The following is a 23,958-nucleotide window of genomic DNA, read 5'->3' on the forward strand; positions in this document are numbered from 1 at the left end:
ATTGATTAAATGGTCAATGTGTCTCTTAATGGAAAAAAAAAATTAAGATCAAGCCTGAATGTCTCAGTGTTGAAGTTTTGTGCATAAAGCTGCCCAGCGATGGATACGACCATGTGAACCAGGTAAACCTCCAGGACTAGCTGTCAATCAAGTAAACCCTTACCTTAAAAAACATATCAGCCACGCCCAGACAATCATTCTATCAGTGCTCTAGTAAAAGTGGGGGCGTGGCTTCAGATGTCGATTTGCATATGGGTATTGGAAATTTTACTGTTCAACGTTATGGAAGAGCTGTATTAAATCCTTCTTGCTTTGGGTTAAATTTAGGACCTGTGAGTACTGTGTTACGAATTTTTAAATAGATTGGAATATACTTTGGAACATCAAAGTATCAACAATTTTTTCATCTAGTTCACCCTGTTCATGTTTCTGAGTTAATTGTATGGACTGTGCGTGTGGTGTACCTGACCTCATTTCCCCAGGTAGTGTTAATAAAAACAGTAAGAAAAAAAGTCATTAAATCGTTCAAAACTGTTGAAAATGTGAAAACCCATAGGATCAGAGATTATTGAAGGAAATTTATTACAAACATTACGGTTATTTATAGATTAGAAAACTGAACACGAAGGTGGATATATTGCCGCTGAGTCACCTTACAAACTGCACTACTGCACGCAGCCACTAGAGGTATTAATCGGTGCAATGTAGAGGTATCGATGCTATGCTGTCCCCTTATATACAGTCAAAATGTTAAAATCTGACTTTTTATACTTTAAATTATTAACCGCTTCGTTACTATTTAATAAACAAATACGTTACATGCTTGAGGCATAAACAATTCTGTACCCTATTCATCGCTACCTGAAGTTAGCTAGCTAAGAAAACCGACTATAAGACACACTGTTAGAGAAGCATGGTAGTCAGAAGATAATGCGAGAGGGTGGATTAGTGAATACAAATACGACAGTAGTAGTCTAAATATAATATAAATACAAAAAAGAATGGTGGCAGTGTAAAATGTATGGAAGTGCTGGTGCAGTATATCAGAAAATATTCCATTTGGAAAAAGAGCAGCGTGATAAATATTAAAGAACAACCATTTCAGCAAGAGTACACAAGAAATAACCAGGCTACTGACCAAAAAAAAAAAGTGTAATGCTATGTGTGTTTTTCCATGCATAATTCATTCACAGGTCCAGCTTTGAGATACAAACAGAAGAAGCACCACAGACACAGTTTAGTGGCGTGTCTTTCCAGCAGGTAGAAAGGTTAGAGCAACAGTAACCTGTAACTCTTTGCCTCATAAGTTTATTCATGAGCCCTCGCCTTTTTTCAGCACCATGGTCAGATCCAGCATGAACAAACACTGGCCATATGCCGCAGTAAATCTGTAACTCATGCATCATTTCGGCGCTGCTCACCTTTTCCGGTGGATAAGGGACAGTTTTATAGCCACACATCTAACAGACATCATGTAGTTAAGCTTTGTGCTTTTACGCGCTCGTTACAACTCTTGTTTTAAAAACTGCTCTGGAATAAACGAGTTTCGCTGTTAGGATGATTTCCCGCTACAGACCGGTATGTATATATATATAGATTTCTTATGCTGCTAGAGTTTAATTGTCAGTGATGAATAGCAAAACACTGTGTTTGAGATCAATCCAAACTTTTGAATGTCAGTAAGCGAGTGTGTCACAAGCTGCTCTGAGTACATTTGCCTCATTTGGCTGACTTACACTTGAGACAGAATGCTGAAGAGACTAGGTCTCTATTGTATCTTGCTTAAGTATAGAACAGTGGCATGGCCATGCTGATTTTTGAGGTCACAACCTTATGGTCTGCAGCCCAATGCTCTAAGCACTGCACCACCATTTTTGCATATTTTTGTGAATTTGATAGTTTTAACTGGATGATCATCTGTGCTGGAAATGGAGAAGGAGACGTTAGCTGAATTAATTTGTAAAGCTGTAGCTATATGGATGAGTGCTCATGGGAAGAGAGTCGTGCTTCATTGATGCACTGCCGTCAGATCAGATAATCAATTTTGCACACCAGGGCAGGGTTGCTTTCCTCATCATGCTTCATTACAGACGTGTGAGTATGTGTGCCTGTGTGAAACAATGACAGAGAGAAATTCTGAGTGAGGTTCACAACCAACAAGAAAGAAAGTAGATACAGATAGCATGCCAGATATCCAGGATGCTTCAGCTGCTCACTGGGTTTATAAATGACTCACAGTCAATCCTTCACCTTTGAACTCTAATTCCCTCTGAAGCCTAATAAAGTTCCTGTTTGGATGACACAAAGGTCATCATCCACCTCGCTCTGACACACAGGGACGTCAGAGATGGTGCTTATTGCGTAAAAGAAATCAAAGGGTTACACTTGTTTCTTTGCACTTCAACAATGTAGGATTTAATTGACATAATGACTGTGGTTTGGGAGGTTGTTTTCTTCTGGGCTTTCCATTGTTACAGCATTACTTTACCCATAATGGTGGTCAGAAGAAGAGTATTGTTTAATGATAAAAGTGACAATTGGCTGAGGTCTCACTTAACCTGATGACCAAGGAACATTAACAAGCTACTGTAAAAATAGCTTGACTGTAAAAGACTGTAGACGAGTGAAACTGGGAAGATTAGCCTATATAAAAGGAAACTGGAAGATCTCTACCACAATGTGAGAAGACCTTCTTAAAAAGCAGTTCTGACTTAAAATCACTTACACTGTTGCTTGTTCTTATTGATTATGTGGTGCAGTTATTTATAGCGTAAAGTTATCTTAAACGCTCAGATACTTCAAATGACTAAAAGCTTTCAAATCTTGTGTAAATATACTAACCATGACAAGAAGCAGGTGACTATTGTTATATAGACCGTTTCTTCACTCTGACATTCCAGTCCTTTTCATTCTATATGCTTAAAGAGAACAGGAGTAATTCATGTACTGTAATGTTTACTTAATATTGTTATAAATAACCTTGAAGCTGCTTTCTTATATGAGCATTTATTCAATGTCAAATCCGTGCATGTTTTGCAGAAATGACTGCTCCGGTAATAAAATAAATCTGACATTGTAAAACAAGGTCAGTCTCTTAAAAATGTAGGCTACAGGGAGATTGAGATTATTGAACTAAATCACTCAATCCTACTGAAAAAAATATCGAGCTTGGGATCAAAGCTGTGTTGCCATTGCCAGACAAATATAGCAGCATTGGGAGCAAATGCCATTCATTCACTGAATGAGTCATCCCAAACACAGTACATTGTGTGTATGTACCGTGTGCCTGTACCGCAAGTGTGTGTGTATGTGTATTTATATGTTACACCTCCTTCCACACTATCCTGTTACTTATACAGCTGCCTGATAGTCATGCCACTTTGTGTTAGTGTGCCTCTGTAGGAACAGTGGTTCCTATGCATGGGTTTTAGGTGCAGGACAGGAAGTGACGGGAAAGACAAGAAGAATGTGTGTGTCTGTGCACTGATTTCTGCATGGATCAGGTATACACAGACTGTAGAAATGTACTGTAAACTCGAATGAACTGTATGAACTGTTTATGTTTTAACATATTTGGTAACTCTAGTTCAGCTTACAATAAAATTTGAGAACATACAATTTGCTATATATCAACATAGCCTTAATATTAAAATTCATTGTGTGGAATTATGCATTATGGATTTACGCATAATCCATGCATTATGGAGTTAAATGGAATTATGCATTATGAAATTATGTGGACCAATCATTTAAGGGTTGCCAGTGTAGCGCTCCTATTCGGCTGTATTCTGTGTGTCCTACTTACCCAGCTCAGGAAGGGTCCACAGGGATTTGTGTAATACTTGTGTAATTTGCAGATAAGATTTTTTGGACGCTTTTCTTTTCAAACTGACAATCCTGGTTGATTCATCATGCCTGACACGTAGCACATGATGTGTGAACTGTTTTATGATGCTGGTGCTGTGTGCTCTCCCTCCCCCTCTCCTTCAGCACATGCTCTCTTTCTCTCTCTCTCTCTCTCTCTCTCTCTCTCTCTCTCTCTCTCTCTCTCACTCTCTCACTCACTCCCTCCTTCTAACCAGCCCTCCTTGTCATGTGAGCACAGACAGATGCACACACTCGAAGAGCATAGCACAGATATCCTCACAAGGTCAGCTTTGAGCTCTAATTGAAAGGAGCCCCGAGACCTGAGACATTTCTTTGTCCTTCTCAGCAAATGTGTATGTGCATCCATTTTTTTTTTTGCACTGAGGTTGAGCAGTTTTTAAAGGGATGTATTTGAGCTGTGCAGGTGCCGGGGAAATCCGATGCAGGAATGTCTCCGTGTGTATGCAGACCGTGAACTTACCTGCTCTCTGCTCTCCACCTGCAGCAAGGATGTAACAGCCTACGGATAAGATACGACACCTCCTGAGCATCTCTCCTTTCCTCCTCCCCCTCTCCCTCTGGTTCTCCTCACCCTCTCTTTCCTCTGCTGCTCCTGCAGAGCCCAGGCTCCACCATGTCCTTGTCCTTCTGTGGCAATGAGAACAACTCCGTCGCCTACAATGTGGACCGTGGCGTGCTCAATAATGGATGCTTTCTCGATGCACTCACTGTGGTGCCCCATGTCTTCCTGCTCTTCATCACATTCCCTATCCTCTTCATTGGTAAGTATTTGAAAAAAATGTGTACCAACCTTCAGACCACCTTCTGGTATAAATTTATTTTAGTGATGCAGGATATTTTTGATGTATTACGAAAGGCATGCTTTAAATTTAGTAACTAAAATTAAAACACTTACAGCTCTATGTCAAAGGTAATAAGAAGTGTGAATGTATTTTTTTAGAAATGTAACCATGTAGAAAAGGCATGAATTGACTTTAACTCTGGAATTTGAGGGACATAAGCTGAATGCATCAATGTGTGGGGCTTAGTTACAGTCTTGCTTTTAACTACAGCATGCATGGCATAGCATTATAGCGTCATACTGATCTCATCACAAATAATCAATATAGCTATCAGATTTTCAGACATCGGTGCCACAACCCAGCCAGACTAGGTTTTCTGTGTCAATGTATTACATGCTATCTATAGTAATTCATCTCATTAACAAATAATTCATTTAGAGTGATTCATATGAGAAGCAAATGTGATTAAATGAGATGAGATGACAAAGGAAGCTCTTAGAGCCTAGTAAGGCATGAGATAGAGAAGTTTCAGTTACATAGATAGACAAAGTGGAGCTGTAGTCCATGACTTACTCTCTCTAGGGTTAAACTCATCTCTTCACCTGGGAATGCCTCAGCCTTCCAATTACCATAATGTTATTGGCAGGTAAGTGGCCTTGGCACTAGAGTAAAGCATTGGCGCTCTATTCAAACATTACCAATCTAGTCAGCAGCCAAAACACAGTGAGCAATGAAGCTTTGTTCTTCAGGGACGTATCTGGATGTGATAAAGCTAAGTGACAGATGTTGTGCCCTGATGTCTGCATAATCCTGGCGTTAATATGCAAGAAAGTCTGCAAATTGCAAAATGCTATACCAGTAGGGAATCAATGCCCTGTGTATCTATTTGTAGGTTGGGGCAGCCAGAGCTCCAAGGTTCACATCCATCACAGTACATGGCTTCATTTCCCTGGACACAACCTGCGCTGGATCCTCACCTTCATCCTTCTGTTTGTGCTGGTGTGTGAGATTGCAGAGGGCATTGTCTCTGATGGGTGGGTTTTAACTCCTGACCTCCTGCTTACAGTGAAGGAAATTTAGCATAAATCCGTAACGATATGGCTAGTAAAAATCTATTGAGTCCATTAAACAATAATATTGACCGCTTTGTCCCTAGAAGCTAATCCCCATGCACCCACTCTAAATTAATTGCATTGAAGCTCTTCAGCATCAATCAGTGCTTTCTCTCAAGTGTAGGAGATCATATTGAGATACACCAGTCCATGAGGTTAAGCACATGTAGAATTAAAATGTACGTTCATTTTTAAACCAGTTTATGTGGATCGTCTGCTAGACATGTTCCTGTGAATTAACTGTTACTATAGAAACTGCATTAAAATAAATCTGTCATTTGACTTGCAGTCAGAACTGCCGTCAGAATTAATTGGCACCTTCTGACCAATCAGAGCTAAGAACTGTACAGCAGTCTGGTGTGAACTCTTATAACCCCTGTATGTTTTCTGTCACTGTCACAGGTTTACACAGTCTCTACATCTACATCTCTATATGCCTGCATCCCTGGCTTTCATGGCTGCAATCACTTCAATAATCTACTACCACAACATAGAGACCTCTAATTTTCCCAAGTTGTTGCTAGGTATATGCTTCGTTCACACCACATATCACACAATCACTTACTAGACAAAGCGAAAAAACCTCTTTATTGAATATTCTCATTTGATGCCTGCTCAGTTTCCCAGGCTGTTGATTTGACCTTATTGGACATGTGTAATGAGCCCCTAATTTGGCCAGGGTTCAGCAACAAAGCAAGCAATTGCCATCAATTGCTGTACATAGCAAGGGATTATATGGTTAGAGAGTTATTAATGCCAGTAAAAATATACATATCCTTTTCCTGTGAACTGGTGTTGTGGGGATGATTTACCACATTAGAGCAAATTCATAGTGCAGCATCTCCAATAAACATGAGCAACACTGGATAATTAGGATAATTAGATAAAAGCTGCAATAAATGATGTTTTCCATTCTGTAATATCCTTTCACCTGTATGTACATGAGTCAGCCCTGGATAATTCTGGACCATCTATGTGCAGTTTGTTATCTGTGAAAATCCCTTATAATCTATTTGAGTCAATACTGTATGTAGAACATTTATCAGTAAGTTATCATATCAGCACAATGTGTGCATAGTGCACATCGTGTATGTTTCATATCATGCATATAAGGCCACAAAATGTGTGAGATGTGGCCCTTATCCAAAAGACCAGAGAACATCTGGAGAGCTCTCATGGTGAATGCACCAAGTGGGAGGTATTAAATGGGTTTATAAATTATGCTTGGTTATCATCCCCTCATCATACTTCCAATGTTTGAAGAGTTATTTTTCATAGCTAACACTGATTAGAAAAAAAGCAGTAATTATTATTTATGGCTTAATCTGTTCGCAGCATTGCTTATTTATTGGATCTTGGCATTTGTCACTAAAACCATCAAGTTTGCCAAGTACACAGAGCATGGCATTGGAATGAGACAGTTGCGCTATTGCTTGACAGGCCTTCTCGTCCTACTCTACGGCCTGCTACTGACTGTAGAGTTCAACGTCATATTGGGGCGGGTAAGTGTTATACCAGTTCTGTTCTCTAGTAAAGAGGTTATTTTGGGCTCAAATGGCTTGACAGAGTCTTGAGCCTCTTTTTATCTAAAACTGTTATGCATACACACAGGAACATACACACACTCACAGAAAGATCATTTATAATAATAATAATAGTAATATTTAAGATCAAGCTTTCTAAGCCCATAATCATGCCTATCGGATTAACAAATAGAAAATCTGCCTTGACTATGCAACTATGCCTTCATTCTATTTAGTTTCTCCTTCAAAGGCATTTAAAAAAATTAAAAAAAAGTAATTCACCGCTTTCATGTTTATTGCAATTTTATTTAACAAGAGCCTTCTCACTCTCTAATTAAATTAGCTACAATAGATCTGTGTAACAATTAACAAATTTGTCAACAGTCTGGGCTACAAAGAAATCAGCCCCAGCCTGTACATTATATGTGTGTTTTGTTGGCTGATATTGCTATTATTGGTTTCACAAAAGTTACAAAAAAACATGAGGATGAATAGATAAGGATGAAGTTCAATAGGACGTCAAATTCTTTTTATTTCATTATTGATTGTTTCTTGAAAGATGGTATAACTAGATTCTGCTATTCATTTATTTGTAATATGTGGTTATTCTCACATTTTGGCAGCTGTCAAAAATCTGCTAAGGAGGAAAAAAATCTAGTCTCAAAGGGTCTCTAAATGAAGGGAAAATATAAATGATATGGACCTGCAAGCACAAGAATAGCCCTCTGTTTACCTGTCAGTCCTGTTTTTCACACTACAATTCAGGGGTATCTATCTTAGACAGCACACAGGTCTTTTGAGGACACAGATTTAAAGGGGCCACTCACGGCCCAGTTAGATTTGAAAGCAGTTAGATTTGACAACTAGCTATAGTGCCTATGACTGGCTGATTATATATTGGTTGACTATATATATACAGTATTTACACAGACACAAATGTGTGTGTTTGTGTGTCTGTGTGTGTTTATATCCCTTTTATCTCTCCCAGGAGTATATTTCAAAGCGTAAGTTTATTCCAGTGAGATGGACATTGTCTGTGTTTACACTGAATTCTTAGTCCTTGTGCATCTGCGTCCTCTCTGAGCGCAATCTAGCCTTTTGGCTTTTATCAACATCCTGTTTTTCCACATCAGCTCCTGGGACTCTCTCAGATTTTCCCCCTTGATTGCTCATTGCACTGATAAGTAAATGCTTCTTCTTAAGTCTTTTCCTCTAGTAAAGCCCCTAATAACATCATCTGGCATTGATGATGCACTGAAAGCTCAGCAGTTCAGATGTAATAGCATGAGTAATTACAGAGGTTGTGCTAAAGAATAGAGAATAAATGTAGACAGTGTATCTGTATACTCTAATCCAAACCCTAACACATTGCTAGATTGGGTCAAAGGTTTCCAGCACAGTAATAGTACAAAATTTCCCGAAAAGGTTTAATGGCAATACGCATCAAAAATATTCTGCTCCAGTAATGTGTACCTTTTCTAAATAGAAGTGAATGTTGCTTATGAAGTATTTTTAAGTAAGCATTTTTTGTCAGGGTTATTACTGTATTAAGGTTAGGGTTAGATATGTAGGCATAGCTGAACCACAGAAATAATTGACAGCGGAAGGTTGTTATAAGGAATGTGTGTTTAATGGGTCATATCATGGCCAACCAGCCTAAACATAATTTACAGGCACAGTCCAGGCAATAGTAGGTCAATCACAGAAATGGCAGCTGCTTAAAAATTGTATGATCTTCTGCCAGTGTATAACCTTCTAACTTCTGACTGCTGCTAGCTAAAATCAGTGATGCACACCAGAAAAGCGAAGACAGTGGAGTTTTTTGATGATAGATGGCTTCTATCTAATAGTATCATCTCTTTTTTTCCTATTCTGGCTTCTTTCATTTCTCTGTGCCTTACTGTCTTTTATCAACAGTATCATAGGTTTGTCTATAGGAGCACAGGGAAAATAAACTAGCACATCTGCTGATGTCATAGGAACATCTGTGCCTTGTTTTATTATCTCTAATGGTTTGGTTTGGTTTGGTTTGTTGACAGTATGCATAGTTTAATAGACATTGTTTATACTGCCTTCAGAAGCTATTTGCTCTTCTGTCAAACGCTGTTATATTTTGTAGACGATTTGTGTGATATTGCATAATTTGAAATATACTCAACATGCACTGTAATTCTGGTGGCTGATTAGATATTCAATGACTTCAGACTTTGGTATTTGTTCCTGCATGTCTTTTCTTATTTGTCCTGTGTTGCAGACTGATGCTCTTTCTTTGTCCTTGTGTGTACAGCGATATATGTGTTTTGCCCATCCCACTGAAGTAAAGCCTCCTGAAGACCTACAGGACCTCGGTGTGCGCTTTCTGCAGCCATTCGTCAATCTGCTGTCTAAGGGTACTTACTGGTGGATGAACACTTTTATCACCTCCGCTCACAGGCGTCCCATTGACCTGAAGGTCATCGGCAAACTGCCCATTGCCATGAGGGCACTCACTAATTATTTGAAACTGCGCAAAGCCTTTGAAGCTCAGAAGGTACCACAACTGCTGCATGTATGTCTGTCATTAATATTGAGAGGTTTATAAGGAGGATTGAATCTGAAAAAGGGCCAGTAGCTTACGTATGTCTTTGATATTGGTAATAGATGTCAGATGGTTTTAAGAGCTCACATTATAAGCTGTATGTATGAGTCATGATCGGAGGTTTTTATTTTCCATTTGCACTTTCTTCCAGTGGCTGGGAGAACAAAGATGTTGCACTGTGAATGCCTTGACATTTTGACCCTCTGTGGGGTGAAAGCACTCTGTCACTGTCTTTTCATGGGAATGAGGACGTGTGTATGTTTGTGTTAGTTTCTGTGTGAGGGAAGTGCAGGTAAATAAATGTGGCTGTGGTAATGCATCACTGCTCACATGCTTCAGGAGTAGCGTGATATGAGTCACGTTCCTGACCCTCCCCTCCCATTTTATTTATTTATTTATTTATTTGTTTGTTTTTATAAATAAATAAAATATATGTTTAAAATTCATCTTAATTTATATTATTCAGAATCTACAATCAATTATTCAGTAACAACAATAAAATAAAAGGTATTGTTCATACATACATGATTAATTATATACAGTAAAAACGATATGTTAAACCTGGGAAAGAAAATATTTTTTGAGAGCATTAATAAATTGTGAGGAATTTATAAAAAAAAAAAAACAGTAGCAAATGATTATTATTAAATTTTTTTGTAGAACAATATATTTGTAGAAGCAGTTAAGCTTGCTTATTCGTGTGGTGGAATAACAGCACAATAATGTTTTTGTATATTTATACAATATATTGATAAAGGAAATAGAAAATTTAAAACTAAAGAAGTCTTAAATATTTTAATTAATTTGTAGAGATTAATTTTTTTATGAGACTTTAATAATAATGACATAGAATTAGAGTGACTTTTATAGAATAATGAGACTATTATTCTGAATTACAATACCGCACTGTAATATTTGTATGAGACAGCGGAGAAGTAAGGGTTAAATTATATAATTTATTATTAATGCATAGTAATACTTTTCTGTGAAAATGAACAGCCTTCAGACCCATAAAAGCCTCATCTTTTATCCATATATATTATTGGCACATCTGGTGTATTTTAGGAATTTTATGGCATTCACTGCACTGTGGTACTGCATTACCAGAAAATGACTTTCTAAAGCTTTACTCATAAACCACCTTCACACCGTAGAAGCTTTTTGCACTTGTCAGGGCTCAAGCTGACTTTGTGTTTCAGTACAGCTCTGTATGAAGGTCTTCTGGGATTGCACATTGCCTGTTTCATTTTCTTTGTCTTCTTTTCCTGGTCATTCTCTGCAACAGAGGCCTGATGGCCTCCAGCCACAGGGACCTCAATGGATATGGAGGGCACTACGTGAGGCCTTTGGAAAGCCCTTAATCCTGAGCATTACCTTCCGTTTCCTGGCTGACCTGCTGGGTTTTGCTGGGCCGTTGTGCATCTCGGGTATTGTGCACCACATCAGCAAGAAGAACCACACCATCCAGGCGCCGGTAAGAGCTTCTCAACTGTATGTTCTTCAGATTGGCACACAATAGCTTTACTTACACATACTTATTTACTTACACTTAAATTATTAATCAGTGTAATTCAGTGATGCTAATTGGCCCTTTTCTTACTGAATAACCAATTCTTATTTCCTGTGCTGATTGTCCTGGTGCTGACTTCAGGGTCAAGCAATCCCCATCTTTGAGAGGGTCTTTGTAAGGTTGATTAGATTGCTGTGTCTGCTCTCATTCAGCTTGCGGGGATGCTTCGGTTCTGCATTTCACTGCCAGGACATTCTCATCCATCTTCATCAAATATTTACTTGATGAATAGAACGGTGGCAGGTTCTCAGATTTCCACCTGTTCATGCATCCAATATAATATCATGATCTATCTAGCACATTAATAATCACTTTCAATGTCTTGACAAAGGTTATGTCTCCTGCAAACTGTGATGTGTTGGGATCTTGCTCAGTATACAATGCTCACTCAGACGATTAAGACACAAATAATCTGGTACATTCCAATAATTGTTTGGTACATCTAGAACAATTAGAATAATAACTCAGACAGAAATACACCAAATGTGATTACTGCACGTTTTGAAGAATGCTGTTCTGTCAAGGTTTCTTGCTCATATGCATTTGTCTGGCAAGACACTGCAAAACAAAACAGGTCTGAATTATTAACAGCTCTACTTTCTAATTCACTTGTGGTTACTATTGTTGTCCCCTTTGCGGCTGTCCTCGCCTTCCCTCGATTATGTCTGGAGGTGGCAGGTCTTATTTAAATTGGAACCTTTGTTAAAGATCATATTTTGCATTTGAATTAAACTGCAGTTAAATCAGTTTCTTTACATTGAGGAAAGACACTCTACAGACAAAGGCATTGGCTAATTCTCTGGCAATCCTTGTTTTCTCAAATCAAGTACCCCTGCTGTTTAAAGGGATTAACTATCCATCCATCCATATTCTATAGAATGCAATAGAGTACATTCATTTCAAATCTTAGTTCAAGATTACTTTTAATGATTGTCAGTACACATGCAGTTAAAATGTGTGCCTTTAATTATTACTGTTGTAGAATAACAAACAAACAAACAAAGAAATAATTTAACAATTTAATAAATAAATAAATAAATAAATAAATAAATAAATAAATAAATAAATAAATAAATAAATAAATAAATAAATAATCTGTTTGTTTGAGCAGGAAGGCTGTGAACAGGATGACCTTGTAAAGCATTTAGTGGCACCAGGCCTATGATGCTGCATTTAACCTGAGATGTATTTTTTATCTTTTGTTTCAGGCACAGTTTTTGGGGGTTTATTTCATCTCCTCACAGGAGTTTCTTGCTAATGCCTATGTACTAGCTGTGTTGCTGTTCTTTGCCCTGCTTCTGCAGAGGACCTTTCTACAAGCCTCCTATTACTCAGCCATACAAACTGGCATCAACTTAAGAGGAGCCATCCAGGTATGTATAATTTTGTGTACTTGCAAAACATGCACTAAATAAAATAATATGTATATGGTAATCTTCCATTTCTAATCATTTATGCTAGCAGTGTGATGGCCTACATTTTTATGCATAGGTTTAGGGCACCCCTAGGCAAATCCCATAGTTTATTGATTTCTGAGGTGAAAAGAAGTAAACACCTTGGCAGCAAACTACTTTTAATGACATTTTACTGCAGATGTAAATTGACACTTACATTAGACTTGATAAACTGTATTACGTGAAAAGGAAATAAGAAGAAAAAGAAGAAAAGAAATATTTTTAATGTTTCTGAAATATTCTTAGGCTGTCTTGCATGCACTACAGGATCTACAAACAGATTTTCATTGATTTTTAAGTCAGGGGACTGGGAGGGAAATTCCAAAAGCTCCAGCTTGTCATCATGAAATGGATCGTTGTCTTGTATGCCAATCTTCTTTCAGCTTCTTTATCTTGACTGACTGTGTTGCATTTGCTACCAAAATTTGTTGATATTTTCTGGAATTCATTCTTCCATCTGTCTGTGCAAAATTTTCTGTCCCACTGGTTAGTAGAAAACCCCAAAGCATTATACATCCACCCACATGCTTAACAGTTTGTAAGATGTTCTTTTTTTTTTTATAAAATACTGCATCTTTTTTTTATACCTTTGGCAAATGTGGCCAGAGTTCAATTTTGACATCATCAGTCCACAGCATCTGATTCCAAAATACTTCTGGCTTATCTAGATATTGTTTTGATACTTCAATGTTGACCTTTGTGATTAAGCTGGAGGTAAGGTTTCTTCAGATGACAATTGCATGAGGATCATGTTTGTGCAAGCATTGCAGAATTGTAAAATGGAATATCACCCCTTCTGTGTCAGTTAAAACCTTCCTGAAGGTCCTTTGCTGTCATATTTTGCTTTGCATGGGCAGTTCTATCTGAAGGTTTTCTTAGTCATCCAGATCTTGCATGGATTTGAACTGCTATTTCTTAATGACTTTTCAAACAGTGGAAACTGTGAGATGGGAGTATTTAAATTTCTTTGTATAACCTTGCTCTGCTTTGTAGACATCAATTAGCTTAATTATTATTATTATTATTTTTTGCATCATTTAACTGCTTAGAGGAGCTCATGGTTGTTGAGTGTTGTTGAGGGTAGAGAATTGATTTATTAGTCATCAGCTAAGAATTTTTAATAGCTAATCTTGACCTGCCCAACAAGTCCTAATGAAGCAGTAAAAGCTTTTTCTTTTAAAGAGACTTTATGATAATATTTAGTAAATTTGACAAAAAAAATTATAATTATAGTTATAAAATATGTAATTTTGTGAGGGCTGCAATAGAAAGCTATAGAATGTTTGCGACAGGTTGTTGAGATGCGTCTTGAGAATGCTTCTTTTCCTTACATAGCAACATGTTGAATAATTTTTCAGTGTGGAAGATATGTAAGATAACTTTAACTTGGATTCCAATAGATTTACTCATAACTTACTTGCTTTTCTTGCCTTTGTGGTCATGTCTTCGGCAGACAAAGATTTACAATAAGATCATGCATCTGTGTACTTCAAACATGTCTATGGGAGAGATGACTGTGGGCCAAATCTGTAACTTGGTAGCCATAGACACCAACCAACTGATGTGGTTCTTCTTCCTGTGTCCCAACCTGTGGGCCATGCCAGTACAGGTATGTATGTAGTGCGTTCAAAAGAATTGCTTAAATGAAGCATTGCCTTGCTTTGTATTGACTAGTTACTCTTATTGTGTCATATCATGCACTGCAGAAACTTAACATCCCCCTATTACACTCACCTGATAAAAAAAAAAATCATTACTCTGTAGTGAACACTGGGGTCTTACTCATTTACTGCACACAGTTGAAACAAGTACTGTTACTGTTAAATAATGTTAATAAAACCCATATCAGAACTGTGAAAGATCTTTGAACAGCATATATTTTAGCATACTCTAAAACTTGACAATTTAGCCAAGGAATAGATTTGTCAATTGATAAATATTCACTGTATTATTACATATTTTGATACATTATTGATAGTTTTTTGACTGTTATCTATGTTTTTTTTTTATTTAGATCTGATCAGAAAAGGCCAAAATCTTTAGCACTCTAATTAGCCCATCACATATTTCTGTTTTACAATTAATTCTAACCCTGTCTATGAAAATTTTGTGCTTGATGGGCTTAATGTGTTTCTCTTCTAAATGAATAAAGCACTTGTTCGGTCCGATTAGGATCTGGGAGTGATAAATTCCACAGATTAATTACATAAAGATTTTGACTTTCCTTATGTAATTGCTATCCAGTATTATTTGTTTTGTCTGTGAATTTTTGGTATTTCATGTCTAACATCCTTACAAATGTAGTTGTCAGTAGAAAGGTTTATGTGTTCATTTTTATTCATTCTTATAATGTTTATTTTTATGCACTTCAGTCTATTTTCTAAGCAGAATTGAGCATTATCTTTGTTCTCCAGTCTTCTGGACTGCTTTTAAGACAACAGACTAATCAGAGTGCTTCTGTTGACTCAGTCCTGCCTTACGGCATTGGCCTTATCGCTTCTGTACTCTGTGCCTCAGTCAAATAGTTGACTTGGAGTCTTTCCTACATGGTATTACCTTTACCATTTCAAATTAGAAACAGTGCCTCAGTCAGATAGTGGATGACTTGGAGCCTTTCCTAAATGGTATTATCTATACTATTTTGACTTTGAAACATCACATAGATTATGGATAATTTATTTTATGGATATTTTATTTAATAAAATATCATTCAACACTTTTCTTAACCTTTACCTTTTATGGCTTTCTTGAATATTGGTCACAGCTACCTTCTTTGGGGTTCCAGAGAGGTGAATTGCCACAACACAACAGCAACACATTGTGGTTTATAGTTGTGCCCTCAAAGGCCTTTTAACCATCAAACGCAATTTCTCCTAATCTGGTTTCTGCTTCGCCTCCACTGAGGTTTGACAATGAAGAGTGACTGTATGCTCTTTATAATTTGAGTATAATTGTGTAAAAGTCTTACCATTTCCTCTGATTAAGCAATTACATTAACATTGATGTAGTGCGTAGCTATGTCTTACCTCCCACTTTTATAACAAGTGACTGCTGATTTGTTCTGGGAAACAAAATAGGTTTTTAGATATACATTCCAGACACAGTTATTGTTTACAAATTAAATGTTCTCTCTTGTACATTTAGAGATTTTTTAGAATTAGGCAGTGCTGTCACAGTGTTTAGGGCTTTGGGCTATTGATTGGAAGGTTGTGCATTTAAATCTTGCACTGCCTGTCTGTCAATATTAGGCCTCTCAGAAAGGTCCTTTCATCCCTTTACTTCTCATTTGTATCAAGTCACTTTGAATTAAACCATAGGCGAAATGAATAAATGTAAGTGTAAGTAATTCTCATTTTAAATTTTTATCTTATATGTCTGTATATGTAAGTTGTATTTGTAAGTTACTGCAAAGCTTCAGTAGGCAGGGAATACCACTGATGTTAGACAGGGGGCATAGTGGCTGAGAAGTTAGCCTGTTTGCCTCGCACCTCTAGGGCACCTCAAGTTTTCATGTTCTGGGGTGCTCTGGTTTCCACTGCCCAGTCCAAAGACATGGATTGTAGACTGATCAGCATCACTAAAATGACTGTACTGTGTGTAACAGTGCCATGTGAAATGTTGGCACCTCACTTTGTGAGTCTCCTGGGATAGGCTCCAGGTCTCCCTGTGACCCTGTGTAGAATTAGTACAGAAAATGGACGGATGGATGATGTTTGGCAAAATGTACAGAATCCACAAACATATAGTAAATACATGCATTGATAATATATTGACATTTATAATGTATTAGAGTTTTTCCAATGTCCAGTATATTCAGATACTTCCTTGGTGTATACCCATGTCCCTATTCCATTATTATGTAGATGATTTCAGCTAGCATGCATCTAGACCTACAGTATAATGGAAAACCTGTAGCTGCTGGAAGAATTGGTGTTTTGTAAAGAGACATTTGAGTTCTACAGTCATGTTGGTGGAGCTTTTTCTGGGTCCATGAGTGCCATGCCACCTGCTGCTCCATAATAGCCTGTTTTAACCTGCTGTCATTTATTCATTTATTAGTGCAGCATAGCAGAAAATACTCCAGGGACATGTGGGCTGGTGATAATGAAAGGAGTGGGGTGTGTCCTACAATCCATTCTAGTCATTAAGACCTTTAGTGCACTTTCTAGATAAAGAATGCATGGAAGTGAATTTCTAAAGCGGAATGGAAAATATATTTGTAACACTTTTACAGTTTTATTTCAAGATTCAGTAATAAATTATTCATAATCCCGAATGTAGCTCACACAAGTCTTTGTTAATATATTCAGAAGGATTGATAACACCATTAATCAACTCCAGTCCTAGGGAAAAGCTGTGTTTTCTTGTTTTATTTTTTGTCTTATGAAATGTTATTTAAATCAAACCTTTTTGGAAAGGTTACTCCATTATAATCCATTATTATATTAATTCACTATATAAAAGGTAGTTTAAACCTTAAGTTTTAATTTGTTCTCATTACTTGCCTGTAATTTGCTTATTACTAAACATTAAGGTATTTGGTATGTATTTCGTATGTATTTCGTATTTGGTATGTATTTCGAGTTCTCCATTATCTCAAATAAAATAATATGTATATGAACAATGTGTATTTATGGTCCTATTCTATGCAATTTTTCATTTTACAGCAGTTATGGGGGGAAAACCCATTACATAGAACAATATAAATGAGCCTCTGGGGTATCATTTGATCATGCATCATGTTCTTTTTCTTTTACTTTTCTTTGGAAATGCTACAAATATGTCTTCGAATAGAGTAGTAATCTCACTCACTAACCTTTTCTCATAATCAAATACATCAGTATAGAAATATTGTGATATTGTCTTGCAATGATTGAATCTTAACCAAACAAAGACTGAAAAATTAGATGTTTACTCTGTTTTAGATTATAGTTGGGGTGATTCTGCTCTACTACCTTCTGGGAATAAGTGCCTTGATCGGGGCAACCATCATCGCCTTCCTGGCTCCTGTGCAATACTTTGTGGCTACCAAATTGTCCCAAACACAAAAAAACACCTTGGTGAGTTATACCTACTGAACTGTCCAATTGTTGTCATTTAAATTGTAGAAATATAGAATAAATTTAAATCTAAATTCGGAAACTTAAATTATTTGTACAGGATTAGTTGTCGTTACTGAACGATATTTATAATGATAATGACCGATGTGAACAAGTGACCACAGATATGTTGCTGTGTACATAATGTACACACTGCTGGCTGAACATTTACTCACATGCCACATTTCCAGATTGTTTTGATCTTTATTTGACCTGTACAAGCTGCTTGTAGATAACAAGCATGCTATATTCTTATAGAATGTATGTAATGTATGTGCATAAGCTATTTCTCCCTGTTGTTTTATAGTGATCGATATAAAAGGTCAAAATCTAGTCAACGCAAATCTTTTATCAGCATTTAGCTTATTTTACATCCACCTAAAGATAACAACATTTACAAGTATGAGTACAGCCTTAATGCTAATCTCTGTAGGAGTACTCCAGTGAGCGGCTGAAGAAAACCAATGAGTTGTTGCGTGGTATCAAGCTGCTGAAGCTCTACTCCTGGGAGCATATCTTCTGTTCCAGTGTGGAGGAGACTAGGGGAAAAGAACTGACCAGCCTTCAGGCCTTTGCTCTCTACACCTCCATATCTAGTAAGAAAGACATTTTCTAATACAAATCCTATCCATGTGCAGGAAAAATGGAAAACACAACTCTCACTCATATTTTTTATTATTTTTCAGTATTCATGAATGCCGCTATACCAATTGCAGCAGTTCTTACAGTAAGTATGACTCTCTGGAAAGTGCTAAAAAGTCCAAAGTCCAAAAAACATTGTGGTATAAGAGGAATAAAGCACTCAAATGATATTATAGGAAAGTAATGACCTTAACATCTCAAATAAAATAATAATATGTATAAGAACATTATATCTTTACAGTGGTGTACTGTGCTACAATATAACGGGATGCATTACTGCATTTATGAAAAAATGTCATTAAAGCAATGTGAAACAGCCTCTGGGGCATCTGATAGTAGTTAAAATTTGCATAATAGAATAAGAGAGTTAAACTGTAGTTGCAGGCAAAAAAACCAAAACCATTAAAATGAAAACTGCAGCCATTTAAGTTTTAATATTTGTGTGTGTGTGTTTATAGACATTTGCAGTGCACGTGCATCTGTCAGACGATGCAGATCTATCCCCAGCTGTAGCATTCGCTTCACTCTCCCTTTTCCACATCTTGGTCACACCTCTCTTCCTCCTGTCCAGTGTGGTGCGCTCCACGGTCAAAGCCCTTGTCAGGTTAGTCGCTGACTGCCAGAGTCATATTTAACTTTTATAGTTGACCATGAAGTTTCTTTTTTCTGTGTTCCAAGTGGCAAGTTATAAAAATGTAGCAACATGATTCCATAGGTACTATATTTGGTTCTGAACATTACAGCTGTCTGTGAGGAAAATGGATTTGCTTTCAAATCATCGGGTTGTGATGGAAGTATCTATTCATTAAAGAGAAGTCAATCAGAAACATTTGCCTCTGCACATGAATTGCACCCAAAAAAAGTAATTTGGCTTATAAATGGTCAATTTATAAACATCAGTCAATATTCTCATTATTCTACCAATAATAAGAAGCAATTGGTAGCAATTCTACCATAATAAAATCTCTGAGGCTCTGGATTTACAATATTAGTGGTATTATATTATAGGGGTTAGTGTAGGGTAAAAGGAAATGGTCTTCCCATTTTTCTTTGCCAGTGTCCAGTAAATCCTTTTAGCATGCTGCTGAACATGCATTGCTGAGTGCTGATCACACATTGCTTTGAGGCCACAGGCTTCCTCTAAATAGAGAAATGGAAACCTCAAGCAGAGGTTATAGAACTTGGTTAGACCATAAATGCTATATTAGTAGCACACAGTTGCTGTTTGTAGAAAAAAAATAACCTAGCTTGTGTATCACTGATTAGATTGATGGACAGGATTTAAACTATTTTAACAAACAATTATCCGCCCTTAGGCGTAATTTGCTAATAAATATAACATTTTGAAATATATTAAAATTATGTACACATTATCCTTATTTCTTGCATGTAAATGAATAAAATAGGCCTATGCATTGTTATTCCAGCACTAGGCTGAAAGCATTAAGAACCTGCAGACCCTGTTTATTTGCCTTACAGAGAGCATATACAATACAATTGTGTTATAGTCACTGAGAGATTTATCACAATGCTCACACTGAACAATCTTTCAATCTTTGGGCCTTTATAGTGTACAATTTTAGATGTGTAATGATTTATAATGCCACTATCTGTCACCCAGAAGATTTCAGTTGTGGTTCGTCTCACAGTTTTTTTTTTTCTATGTAGTCTCAGGAAGTTTGTCATTGCCACTGTCACCTCTGGAAAGTTCATTAAAGATTTAATGAACTATCTACATTTTCTACATTTGTAAAGCTGCTTTGGGGCAATGTTTATACAAATCAAATTCAACTAAATTGAACTGAATAGTCAAAACTAAACAACGAAGCAAACAATGAAGTAAAAACACATTTAGCTTTTTTTTAAAAAAATAATATTTAATTGCATATTTTCTCTCTTACTTGCTTTGAATCCCAATGAATTTGAAATATCTGCTGTCCTTCCTTTACTCATCAGCCTAATAAAATAAAAGTATGCCATTTTCTTCCCTTATTCTCCGCTTTACACTTCATTTGTGGTGAGAAATTAGTTATTAAATTACACAGACTGACAGTAAGAGGAGCTGTAATTCCTACATGGGTGAGATATTTCACACTGTGATAAATATATAAGAAAGGACATTATGATGTACTGTTAAGTAACTAGACATGTTCTATATGACTTGCTTATAATAGGATAGGACCACATTAACTCTCCTATATGTTTTTTTTTTGGGGGGGGGATTAAAAAGTGTGCAGAAGCTAAGTGAGTTCTTCTCCAGTGATGAGATAGGAGAAGAGCAAGAGCCTAAGGCCACCGTTCCAACCATCTCCAGCAACCACAGCAATTACCAAGCACTTGTGAGGAGTCACTCTATTTCTTTCCCCGTCTTTCATTCTTAAATGATACATAACACTTTAAAAGACTCAGAGTCCTTGGTGTGTCTAAATGCACTGTATGTGTTCATAGCCACTGAAGGTTGTGAACCGTAAACGACCAGTGAGAGATGAGTGGAACAGCTTTGGGCTACAGAGTGAGCAGTGCGTAGATTCAGCTGCAGTGGAGGATGAAGATATCTGCATCAGAGTAAGTTATGATGAGCCTGAGGGATTGCTAGAATATGGATCAGCATTCATGAAGCATTTGATATCAGTGATATTTTTTTCCCATCTAAATGCCTTCATATAGAACGATATTTGAATAGCCAATAAATGACCTGATTCATTGCAACAGTTCAAGTGATGAAACCTGACTGATTTGCATTATCTATTGTTTTATTTGACAGTAAATAGACAGTAAACTACCCATAAACATAATATGTACAATCATACAGTATGTCTTTAATGATGACTGAAGTTAGTTCACAATTTTGTATAACACACAGTCAGGACTTTGATTTGCATGTCACTGTATAGACTATTTATGGATTATACATGTATGGTGGCATGTCTGTCATTCTCATCCATTCTCTGAAATAAAATCTGACTAGAATTAGACTGCTATGTATATACATTGCATTGTATTAAAGAGATGCTTTAGCATGGTAGTATTCATAAACATACAAAATATTTTATCTTGCACTTTTATCACTTTTCATGGTGTAGTTTGGGGTATGTTTCCTTGACAACACTGAAGAACAACACAAAATATGCCTATGAAGCATTTACATTTTATGCATATCTTTCACTGCTGAAGCAGAGGCAGACATCTGGAGCATTTGACTTTTTGCAACCATCATTTTTCAGCTTTGAATTTGGTCTATGATTTCTTTCCTTCAAAATCAGTCTGACTCTCTAATTGAAAACTGAAAGAGTGGTATTTTATTTGGAGTTACATATTTACACATTATCTGAACATTTTACAAAGCACATATCTTTTTCTTTTGCTTGTGCATCTGCTAAATCTCATCCTCCCTATTATCAAAGGAATAAGAATGCTTATATATCATGTAAAAATTGCATGTACAACTTTATATGAGGTAGTAATAACCCCTCCAGTGCAAATCAGCTGAAGATTTTTTTCTGTGGAATTTGCAGGACAATTTGAGTAGTTCTCATATTGTGTGAAAGAAGATGACTGTAGAAATTATCTTTAAAAGCACAAAAACCCACTAGTGAATATACTAAATGGCTTGTTACCACATGATATCCTTCTGTATATGGTTAAAGTTAAAAACCAGGATGTATATTTGTATGTATGTTTGTTTCAATTACATGAAATGAAATGTTCATCAATAACAAAATATAATGAATAACCCACTAAAATGAATTTACTGTATGTTATATCCTTTGTATAAAATATTAGAGTATTTGGGTAGTTGAGAGTAATTTTTAATTGCTTGACAGATAAGCAATGGCTATTTCAGCTGGACTGATGGTGCACCCACACTTTCCAACGTGAACATAAAGATTCCATTTGGTGAGTCTCCAATATCTATAAAATTGCAGTACAGCTGGATAATGTTTGAAATGTATGTTCTCCTTCCTTATTTGTGTGTGTGTGTGTGTGTCTGTATGTGTGTGTGTGGGGAGGGGTGGGTGGATGTGTGTGTGTGTTTTGTGTGCACATGTATGTGTGTGTGTGCATGTGTGGGTGTGTTTCCTACCAGGTCAGCTGACTATGATAGTGGGTCAGGTGGGCTGTGGAAAATCCTCTTTGCTACTGGCTACGCTGGGAGAGATGCAGAGGATCTCTGGAACTGTGACATGGAACAGGTACATATGTAGAACATAATGCTCATCAAACACATCTTGCTACAAATCAACATTTATTTCACCCTTTTGTCTTTTTGCCTATTTTGGTTACAGTCCTTCTCAAAAATGATAAACAGGACTGCATTTGTCTGTGTTTGTGCAAATGTTTATTTGAGTGCATTACACTGAGAACAGTGGTAGGCTTTATATAATTGAAATTCACAAAGATCTGCTAATTGAAAAGCAGGAATCGATGGATCTGTGACTCAGACAGGGTCGGATTCATTCAGTCGGTTCGTTTACGCGGAAAATGAAAATGAGAAATTGTGTATGCATCATTAACAACATCCGAATTTATAACTCATGTCTGCAGTATATTTTGTGCAATATTGTATTTCTTTGAGCACAGCTACATTTTAGGTGATTCATTTGCTGATATTATATTCTGCAGAGGTCTGCAAAACACCAGCTAAATATGTTTACACTGCAAAAAAATCCAAGTGAAAATGTTTAGCATATAATATAATGTAGTAACTTTCCACTATACCCCATCATGTTATAATAAATTAAATCAAATCTAAACCTTTTTTTAAAAGCTCCAAATGTTTTCTCTATTGGCAGATGAGTTTTTTTTTTTGAATAAAAGCTTAATGTAAGCAAATTTATCTACTGTAATAACACTAATATGCTGTAAATGAAGAAATCATTTATTTGATTTACAGTAATCTGATATTGATAAATAACACTATATAACACTATATTCAGTATATCTGTAACTCGCCTTATTAGTTTACAATGCAAACTACAAAAACAGGATAAAACTGGAGAATGCTTGTGCTAGACTTTTGAAGACCAACAGATTACCCGGTTCTGCAACTGCAATAACCTAAAATTCTATACAGAGAAGACTTTGTATTAAAAAAATAGCCTCTTCGTCTGATACTCAGTAGGCAACTAATTCTAAATGTTTGTATGCTTCTTCTGTGACCTTGTGGATAGTGGATATATATTTATATACTATTTAGACATACCTGTCTTGATCCTCTGAATGAGGCTTGACCTATGTAACCTGTAAAAGCTCGCATGAATTACTGCTTACATTACTAATTATTATTTATGTAATTGCAGTTCGTTTTGC

The 23,958-nt window shown here is 36.5% G+C and overlaps 1 protein-coding gene across 7 annotated transcripts in view; it reads left to right on the forward strand.

Moving 5' to 3' along the window:
• The first annotated feature begins 1,322 nt into the window (after nt 1-1,322).
• The window catches only part of abcc8 (ATP-binding cassette, sub-family C (CFTR/MRP), member 8), a 46,693-nt gene continuing 24,057 nt past the window's right edge, over nt 1,323-23,958 (forward strand). The window contains exons 1-17 of one of the 7 annotated variants that reach the window (XM_058408362.1): nt 1,323-1,578; nt 4,487-4,649; nt 5,563-5,704; nt 6,185-6,306; nt 7,118-7,284; nt 9,593-9,835; nt 11,169-11,357; nt 12,662-12,826; nt 14,361-14,516; nt 17,833-17,967; nt 18,440-18,602; nt 18,693-18,733; nt 19,107-19,252; nt 20,879-20,987; nt 21,097-21,213; nt 22,473-22,545; nt 22,736-22,841. In XM_058408362.1, the coding sequence (XP_058264345.1) occupies nt 1,558-1,578; nt 4,487-4,649; nt 5,563-5,704; nt 6,185-6,306; nt 7,118-7,284; nt 9,593-9,835; nt 11,169-11,357; nt 12,662-12,826; nt 14,361-14,516; nt 17,833-17,967; nt 18,440-18,602; nt 18,693-18,733; nt 19,107-19,252; nt 20,879-20,987; nt 21,097-21,213; nt 22,473-22,545; nt 22,736-22,841 (2,258 nt within the window). In that variant the 5' untranslated portion in view covers nt 1,323-1,557. Of the gene's footprint in view, nt 1,579-4,107; nt 4,221-4,372; nt 4,650-5,562; nt 5,705-6,184; nt 6,307-7,117; nt 7,285-8,304; nt 8,310-9,592; nt 9,836-11,168; nt 11,358-12,661; nt 12,827-14,360; nt 14,517-17,832; nt 17,968-18,439; nt 18,603-18,692; nt 18,734-19,106; nt 19,253-20,878; nt 20,988-21,096; nt 21,214-22,472; nt 22,546-22,735; nt 22,842-23,958 lie in introns of those variants that run through there. The other 6 variants (XM_058408364.1, XM_058408365.1, XM_058408361.1 and 3 more) reach the window with 6 other exon arrangements.

This window comes from Hemibagrus wyckioides, linkage group LG14, assembly GCF_019097595.1.
Source record: "Hemibagrus wyckioides isolate EC202008001 linkage group LG14, SWU_Hwy_1.0, whole genome shotgun sequence".
In the NCBI taxonomy this organism is placed as follows: Eukaryota; Metazoa; Chordata; class Actinopteri; order Siluriformes; family Bagridae; genus Hemibagrus; species Hemibagrus wyckioides.